Source organism: Ictalurus furcatus, chromosome 2 (assembly GCF_023375685.1).
Source record: "Ictalurus furcatus strain D&B chromosome 2, Billie_1.0, whole genome shotgun sequence".
Taxonomy (NCBI): domain Eukaryota; kingdom Metazoa; phylum Chordata; class Actinopteri; order Siluriformes; family Ictaluridae; genus Ictalurus; species Ictalurus furcatus.
Genome location: NC_071256.1, coordinates 29,745,071 through 29,754,949, shown reverse-complemented (window position 1 = coordinate 29,754,949; position 9,879 = coordinate 29,745,071). Strand labels below are relative to the sequence as shown.

Genomic DNA, 9,879 nt, shown 5'->3' with positions numbered 1-9,879 from the left:
CAAGACTAACCAATCATAATCATGCATTTTTCTCATTTCACTCTGAGCTCAGGGATATCGAGGTGACTGGTGATGAAGGACTATAGGAAGAGAAAGTGAACTGCAGATCTGGTTTTATAAGACATAATGTCATTTACCCTTATACTGACATTTTCTTTTAATATTTTTCAGTGGAACTATCATAGATTGATTGACAGTAGATCATAGCTTAAATGATTTAAAAATAAATAAATTATGTCCTCTTTGCTGTTACTGATGTGTAAAATCCACCCAAAGTACACTATATAGCCAAAGGTTTGTGTGCACCTGACCATCACACCCATATGTGGGCCGTCCCCTAAACTGTTGCCACAAAGCTGTAAGTACACAATTGTCTAGAATGTCATTGTATTTTGTAGTATTAACATTTTCCATTGTTCCACCTTGACAATGCCCCTATGTACAAAGCGAGGTCCATGAAGACATAGTTTGCCAAAGTTGGTGTGAAAGACCTCGATTGACCCTGAACTCAACCTCACTGAACACCTCACTGAAATTTATGAATTGAAACATAAATTAAAATAAATAAATAAATATAAACCTCAGCCATGTCTTGTCATGTTACTGAGGAACTGAAAATTACTGAAGATTTTCCTGTTGGGATTACTGACCATTCCAAAGCACTGGCACCAGAGACTCCTTCCATTAACATCTAACAGAACACGTACCATAATCAACAATTATACCTTTTTCTTTTAAAAAAAATAAAAATAATAATAAAAAAAAAAATCCACGTACAAATAGCCTTAGATTATGCATTATCTCCCATATGAATTAGTTGTTACTATGGAAAAAATACTGTGTTAGAATGAGCATTTTATTAGAATGCGCATATAAATAATCAACCTGAATTAGAGCTGGAACTACAGTAATAGCTGTCAATATGGAAAATCAGTGTACATCTTCTAACAGCTTTGTGGTGTAATTACAAATATTAATATCAGGCCCAACAATCAAAACACTTTTTAACTTCCATAATGACCCAGAATCTATTATTATTATTATTATTATTATTATTATTATTATTATTATTATTATTTTAATGCTGTGCTCACATCATATAGGAATAAGCAAATTAAGCAATCTGTGCCATGTTTAAAAAAATAAAATAAAAAAAGACGAAACACACATAATTATTTTTATTGGCTGTGGCTTTATTAAACATTGCCACTATAGAGTATGGAAATACCTTTGTTTTGTAAAATGCTGGCAACGATAACGGGCTGTCATTGTGTTATTGTGTTATTGTGTTATTGTGTGTATGTACTTTATCGCAGACTGGGTCCATTTTTGTTACGCATATTTGGCAACCCAGCCTACCTGAACGTGTCCGTACGTTATATAACATGTATAAGAATCTAAGTTGCAGTACGAGTAAAGAATAACTTGCAAAATATAGAATACCCGAGTCATTTATATTTTAGTTGCAGCATGCATGATGAAGTGATATGAGAAGCAATCTGATACTAAAAACTGTGGACACAAGAAACTCAGGACCTCGCTGGCTAAAAATTAGATTAGTACAATAATTCGTCTTGGTAAATTATTTGTTACCTCTTGTTTGGGAAAGTCGCGCGCGCCCGCGCGAACACACACTCACACTCACACACACACGCCTACGCATGCAGCACGCGCGTCTTTCAAATACGCACAACCTGATCGATTCATTGAAGTTTCGATTATTCGATAATGTCGTGCGCATTTGACCGACATTTAGTTATTTCGCCTAATTAGCTATATACGATAACAAGTCACTGCAGTAGTTGATTTGCTGGCGCTCCTGTGCCATACAACTACCTGTTATCTCTTTCCTCACACTGTATTATTATTCTCACCCTGTCCCTTTATTTATCTGGTCAGCAGCATGTGATTTCCTCCATGCGGGTCTACAGAACTGTGGGGCGGGGATACTGCTGAAGAGGAAGAGGAGAACACGAAGGGAGACAGAAAGGGGGTAGGAGGGGACACGCAGAGAAACTGCAGCTCAGCACAAGATGGCTACAGTTTCCCTCAGCTCGAATCCTGGTAAGTGGCTACATAAACATTATTCTCCTCAATATGTGCGCATGTCTCGCACACATCTGGCACTGGCTTGTCCGGCATGCTGTGTCTCAGAGGAGGAGTATCATTCTGCGATCACTGTGGCTCTAGCATTCTAAAGGGTTCTCTGCTCTGTCCCACTGAGGGAAACTGATAACAGAGGGTTTCTCTTTCACAAAAGGTTCAAAAGGAGTTGAACATGTTTAGAAAGCTAGAATCATTAATCATTTAAAAAACGCTTGAGAAACCCTCTGAGACATGACTATTTCAGATTTTTTAAAATCTAGATCAGCATGTTTGACATAATTTCATTATTAGGCAAGAAATCCAAGGGCTTATATTGAGTCTGAACTGTACAACACTGATTAATCACATGCAGAGAAATTACTTACTTGAACTGAGAACTGTAGTCTATGCTATATGCATGCATCCAAATATCAGAGATACACTTACCAGCCACTTTAATAGAAACACATGTACACCTGCTCATTCATGCTCATCAGCCAATGATGTGGCAGCAGCACAATGAAAAAGGTTATGCAGATACAGGTCAAGAGCATCAGTTAATGTTCACATCAAACATAAGAATGGGTGGAAATGTGATCTCAATGACTTGGTTTTTGATTTGATTATTTCCGAAATGGCTAACGTCCTGGGATTTTCATGCACAATAGTCTTTCACACGGAATGGTACAAAAAACATCGAGTGACAGTTCTGCAGGTGGAAATGCCTTGTTTGTGAGTGAGCAAAGAGAAGAATTCCCGACTAGTTTGAGATGACATGAAGGCTACGGTAAGTCAAATAACCACTCTTTACAGCCGTGGTGAGCAGAATGTCAGATGTCATATCATGTCATATCATATCAAAAGCATGTCAGAAGTCATATCATGTCAAACCTTGAGGCAAATGGGCTATAACAGCAGAAGACCACATCTGAGGCTATAGTGGACACAGAATTATTAAAACTAGGCAGTAGAAGATTGGAAAAAGACCAGGCAATGTTTCTGAACTCTTCTGTGAAAGCTCTAGAGAGTGTTGTGTGTGAAATTACCAGGAGAACAGCAGTTTCTAAAATACTCAAACCTGTCTGGCACCAACAACCATGCCACAGTCAAAGTCACTGAGATCACATTACTTTAAGAGATGACAGAGCATAATATGCATCGGCCTGCATTGGGGCAAGCTGTAAAAGCATGAAAAAAATCTTCTGAAAGATCCTGATATCAGTGTGTCAGCATTTAGTATGCATGCACAATAACAAAATGTGCACCATCACCTGTTACTACTTGCTCTTTTTACAAATGCTTAGTGTTACGTTCGGACAGAGAGTAAGGTTTAGGGTGAGTGTAACAATAATAATTTAAGATTGCAGGTTGATAGGATGATGGTGATGGTGAATGAGTAGGACAGGATGGTAAAGGTAGGGTTATCGCTTTTATTATTGACACACACAGGACTGGCATTTTCAGACAGACACAGGGCAACCATAAACAAATTCAAAAGGGGAACTAGTCCACCCATGAAAGAGAACATGGACAGTGCCAAAAAAATCATTTCACTTCCACTACTGAACCCCACTTCCCTTGTTGTTTCCTTTTCTCTTTCTTTCAGTAGAGTCACCCTTTTTGCCAAAGAGGCATATTCTTTTGCTGGGGTATCGTGGCTCTGGCAAGACCTCATCCTGCTACACCATTACTGGCCAAGGGGAGCTACAGGCCAGGCCGCACACAGAAGAGCCTGTTCTCTGCAGAAAGACATTTGGCAGCAGGCTCCTTCTTGTGGTGGACACCCCTGGATGGAACATGGATGATGGAGATGCAGCAGGAGAAAAACTGGACAGCCAGAGCTCTACAGTGGCCCATATCAGGCACCTGTGTTATCCGGGCATCCATGCCATGCTGCTGGTGGTGCCAATCGGAGAGCCGTTCACTGAACATCACAGGAAGGGCATGGTCGATCGTGTCGAGGCAGCCGGGACAGATGTGTGGAAATTCACTATAGTATTGTTCACCAGGGCAGACAGGCTCTGGGGCAATGGCGTAGAAGAGTTTATCACAGAAGGCGGAAAGGCACTTCAAAGACTGGTGGAGAGGTGTGGGAACCGATACCACACTCTGGACAACACCAGCACTGAGAACAGCACACAGGTTAATGAGCTTGTGCAAAAGTTGGAAGAGATGGTGCAAGACAATGAGGGATCCTTCTTTGCAATGGATGAGAGGATTGAGACACCTACAAGTGAATGGATGTTGCAAGGAGAAGTGGGAGAGCGAATGATCACAGGTGATACAGAGGTGACATCACCGATGTTTAGATCACCACCACGAGGTGAGTTCTTCTTACAGTTCTCTGTTTTATATCTATGGTTAAGCTGTAACATTTATGAGTTCTTGCTCTCCTTGCTCTGGCCATACAGGAGCCACCTGAAAACTACACTTTTCTGCTTTTTTTTCGCAGCTAAAGCAGCACTCCAACCAAAGATGAATAAAATTCACCCAGCAGAAAAGCTAATTCAGTCAAGGGGATGTGAGAGGCAGGCGTTACCTCCTTTCTGCCAATTTTATCTAGGAGAAGTTTGACCTGTTAATTCACTGACCTTGGTTTTGTGAACCTATAAAAAACAAGAGCATGTGTATGTGGTCTGTAGTTGGTAAAAGCGCAGGGTAGAATGTACTGTCTCATTTTCCCCAATTTGTTGAACTGCCAATTCTCCCCTGCCACCCAGCTCTCCCCTATCACTCAACAGCTAGCATGTGTTCCCTCAGAAACATGTGTAGTCAGTCAACTACATCGTTTTGAACTGCTGCTTATGCTTCATCACAGGGCAGCGTAACACGCTCAGAGGAAAGCGCTATCGACCCTCTTCCACATACAGTACATGAGCCCACAGATGCCTAGGGCTGGCTCATGCCACTGTGATTGACAGGAGAGTATGCCAATTCCCTTGGCTCCTAACAAACGATGGTTATGATATCTCCCAACTTTTCTGTTGCGCCACTCAGGAGCACTTTTGTCTTAACTTTTGTACTAAAACTATGGGACTAATGTTGCTAAAAAGATAAGGTATGACCAAAGTTTGAAGGTGGAATTGTACTAGCCTTTTAAATGAAAGGCAAAGCTTTTGCTGCAGTGTGGTTTACAACTGCAATGCAGAAAATATAATCCACGAAAAACTGGTTAAATCTAGAATTCGACAACAGTTTCTCTTTCAGAGAGGGTTTCATGTAAAACTCTGTTAGGTAACTAAACACCTTTAACTCTGAAGAACCTTAAAGAAAACTTTTTTTCTAAGAGTGTATTGATACATGATTCATATAGTACATCCTGTGTCACACTGTCCTGCTAATGCGTGTATTTGACTGTTTTGTGTTTTTTTATTTTCCACGTTTTTCTCTTTATCTGTCCCTCTATCTCTTGCTCTCAGAGTTGCGGATGTTGTTAGTGGGATGGCAAGGTTCAGGAAAAAGTTCAGCAGGAAACATGATCTTGGGTGGACGCATGTTTGAATCAGGTTGTCATACTGAAGTCTCCTTGCGCCGTCAGGCCCCCGTTAATGGGCGCCGTGTGACATTAGTGGACACACCAGGCTGGGACTGGTTTTCTGTCCACCGCACGCCTCGTCACGTCAGAAAGGAAATCAAACGAGGGGCGGGGCTGCTTCACCCTGGCCCACACGCTATCCTACTGGTCATTCCCGCCATCTCCACCCTTACATCCAGGAAGCGACGAGCCCTTGAGAGCCACCTGGAGATGTTTGGCGAGGACGCCTCTCTCCACACCATGGTACTTTTCTCTTGTGGTGATTGGCTGGGCTGCACACCGATCGAGGAGCAACTCCAAAGGGATGGTGAGCAATTGTTGAGTCTGTTGGAGCACTGTCTAAACTACTACCATGTGCTGGATAGCACCAATGCAAAGAGAGGTCGGGAACAGGTGGGCGAGCTTCTGCAAAAAGTGGAAGAAATGGTGGCACAGAATGAAGAACAGCCATTCTTACCTGTCAAATGTGAGTATTTTTGACTTCTTGAGTAATATAATTCTCATATTGCAAATGAGTGTTTAGTAGATAGATACTGCATAATGCTGCATATAGTAGTAATGCACTAAAATGGCTAGTGTCTAATGGGGGGAAAAGATTAATTACTCTTAGATAAACTTGGCTTTTGCATGTTATCTTCCACTGCCCAATGTAAGATTTTATTAAGAATGAATGCAGTTACTTAGCACAATTTATACCGCAGTGCTCAAATCAAGATTTCTTTTGGTCTCACCACCACCCTCCCATTTTTGGGGATGGCTAATTTGAATGAGTTACAGTTTAATGTAATATGTGATGTTTATTATAATCTTTGATATATTACAAAATAATGTGTAACATTTACACACATTTACATTTCATTTACACACATCCCCCATCAACCTCTAGTACCATAAAAAAGAAAGGAAAGACAAATGAATAGAAAGTAGGAAAAGAGAAGGAAACAGAAAAACATCAACAACAACAAAAAGAATAATAAAAAGTGCTAATAATAACAAAGTTCTATCCATCCATTTTGTGTACCGCTGTACCCTTACTGGATAAGCGGGGAACCTGGAGCCTATCTGAGACACTCTGGACGGGGTACCAATCCATCGCAGGGCACAATCACACACATTCATACACTATGGACACTTTTTGGACATGCCAATAAGCCTACAATGCACGTCTTTGGACTGGGGGAGGAAACCGGAGTACCTGTAGGAAACTCCCGAAGCTTGGGGAGAACATGCAGACTCCGCACACACAGGGCCACGGCGGGAATCGAACCCTCAACCCTGGAGGTGTGAAAGTAGTGCAGGCTGCAAGACACATCACAGGCTTGTATTATATTAATGCTCATTCATTTCTATACTGAACACAAGGATTTGTATAGCAGTCGCTCCACATTATTAACTCGGAGACTGTTTAAAAAAACAGGTTTAAAATACTTTTTTTTAACGACAGAAATGATCTAATCGATTGATATGGTGAGATTTCCTGTGAGGATACATTTATGTAACATTAATGGAAGGAGTCTCCAGTCTCAGTGCTTTGTAACAGTGGCTACTTATTCTTGTTATTGAGAAACAGCTTTTGATAAATTACAACTATCAGCTCAAGGCCATTTTCTCTTAAGGTCACTAAAATGAAAAAACGTAACTTAACTTTCGGTGCATTCCTATTGCATAAGGTTTGATTTGTCTGCATATCACTATATTTTATAGAGAGCATTTTTTTTCCTTTCTATTTTGCAGTGTATGAAGAACAGGATGATGAAGCATCATGTGAGAAATGCACTCTGCAGTGAGAAACCAAATGAACATCCCTGTTGAAGTACAAATGTACATACTATTCAGTGATTACCTGGTAAAGAATTTACTTTCATATTCAGGCTGAAGTTATTTTGCATTAAGAACATGGTTAGCATAACATTTGGTGTAATTACTCGGAAAAGTACAAACAGTGTGAATTTAAAAGACAGGGTCAATAAAGTTGTCATAAAGGTTTATGCAGATACTTGAATTAGGATGAGTAAGGTGCGCTCACCTCTTTTATAATAATACTGTCATTATTACTTATCTAAAGTGCTTTATTTTTCTGTATCATGTATATAATATCATGAAACACGATGCATGTTTTGGCAGTTTACTGACAACATGCTAAATCATTACCATTGTGTCTTACAGTATACTCTCTTAACAGAAAAGTTTAGAAATGAATTTTGTGACATATAAATATTGCACTGTTTGTAATTTCAATCATTAAACTGAAATATTGTTAAAGCATATGCTGGTGAAAATAATGCAACTCTGACAGCTCGGCTCAAAAACTGAATATACAGTAGCACAACAATCAATAGCAGGGCATTGTGTGCCTCCCAGCAATCATCACTGTTAGTCTTAACACAGCAGTTATCCAGCCCAAAATACAGCACTTATATTTATGTCAAACATAACATTTTGCTATTGCGCATTTTGCACGTACTATTTTGAAAGAAATAAAGTTCACATTTTAAAAGGGCCCCATTTGTATGTTTCTTATTTTTTCTACTGAAATTTCTCGTAGGACATTATTAACTGTTCGTCTGTAGCTATGATAAAGCTGCTTATACCACAGTGCTGCTGACTGCTCCATTCTGATTGATCAGAAGGTGTTGATTAATTTACTAGAACAGCAGCTCTGATAGTACAGGGTGTCCCAAAAGTCTCCATACATAGGGGAAATTAACACTTTTTAGCAAAACGTCTTCCAAAATTTTTCACACTTACTTAATATAACTTATTTTTCAGATAGCCTTTAATGATACCTTTGATAAAAGTCTTTCGGATGAGACGTTAAACCGAGGTTCTGATTTTAAACCGAGGTCCTGTGGTCATTAAAAATCCCAGGACACTTCTCATAAAAGAGTAGGGGTATACCCCCGGTGTCCTGGCGAAATTCCCCCATTGGCCCCCTAATAATCCCCATCTCTGAATTGGCTACATCACTTTCTCCTCGACACTAATAACTGGTGTGCGGTGGGCATTCTGACGCACTATGGTTGCCATCGCATCATCCAGGTGGATGCTACACACTGGTGTTGGTTGAAGAGATTCCCTCCCACTACTATGTAAAATGCTTTGAGTGTCTAGAAAAGTGCTATATACATGTAACTGTAACTAACTAACTAACTTAAAGAAGAACGTATTGAAACCATTCTCATGCTGGATCGAGATGCTGTCCCAAGGTTGCGATGGACTTTAACAGGAAACATTACAAGCACGTCACACACGACATTGTTGCCAAACGTATTAACGAATTCAAAAAGACGTTTGGAAGGGTTGAGGACCAACCGAGAAGTGAGTCCACGAACATCTACTGACGAAGGCACATCCGACATGGTGCTGCCAAACGTAGTCCCCTGAGCATGGAGACTTTTGGGACATCCTGTAGTTCCAGCTACAAGGTTTATATTAATCATTCTAATACATTATTCTCTAATGTCTGCATTTTGTAACAGACAGAGGTAAAGCTGTAACTTTAGGGAGCTTTATTTGTGACAAGCTGCATTATTTTATTATTATTATATCTTATTAACTTAAAGAGTGAGAAAAACAGAGAGGCTGCTGAGGGAAAGACTGTTTACAGCTGCAAGTGATAACAGGAAGTTGCTTCACAGACATTCCGCAACATTAAATATAAATGAATAGAAAAGTATTACATTCTTTAATTAATAATAAATTGTAATCATGGGAAATTGCTAACATAAAGTTCCCTCCTAAAGTATTGGAATGGCAAGGCTGTTTCTTTGTTTTGTTTTGTTTTGTGCTATATACAGAAGACATCTGCGTTTGAGATGAAAAGGTGAATATGAGACGATAGAGCAGAATTTCAGCTTTCATTTCCTGATATTCACATCTAGAACATCTACATCTAGAACATGGCACCTTTTGTTTGAACCCACCCATTTTTCAAGCGATCAGAAATATTGGAACATGTAACTGACAGATGTTTCTTGTTGTCAGGGTGTGCCTTGTTAAATTGATTGTTTAAACAGTTAATAGCTCTGAATGTCTACTCATGGTTTGAGCCCTGAGTTTTGCTGGTGAAGACTGCATTTGTTGTTAAAAATAAATAATCCCAACATGAAGACCAGAGGCCTGTTTCACGAAGCCAGTTTTGGTGGCTACCTGAGTAAACTCTGGTCTTTCGGTGTCAACAAGGTGGGTTGGTTTTTAGCAGGTTCCATCGCCATGGTAACTTACAATACATGGCTAACCTGCTCCAGAGCAGGTTTTAT

The 9,879-nt window shown here is 39.9% G+C and overlaps 1 protein-coding gene across 2 annotated transcripts; it reads left to right on the top strand.

Annotated features, from left to right (window-relative positions):
- The first annotated feature begins 1,822 nt into the window (after positions 1-1,822).
- si:dkey-110g7.8 (GTPase IMAP family member 8) lies at positions 1,823-8,114 on the top strand. 2 transcript variants are annotated; one of them, XM_053613482.1, is made up of 4 exons: positions 1,823-2,064; positions 3,692-4,408; positions 5,505-6,086; positions 7,355-8,114. In XM_053613482.1, exons 1-4 carry the CDS (start codon positions 2,034-2,036, stop codon positions 7,405-7,407), a joined length of 1,383 nt encoding a protein of 460 aa, XP_053469457.1. In that variant the 5' UTR covers positions 1,823-2,033; the 3' UTR covers positions 7,408-8,114. The 2 variants fall into 2 exon arrangements, with proteins under 2 accessions (XP_053469457.1, XP_053469464.1); XM_053613489.1 differs by having other exon boundaries at positions 6,664-7,360.
- Positions 8,115-9,879: the final 1,765 nt, after the last annotated feature.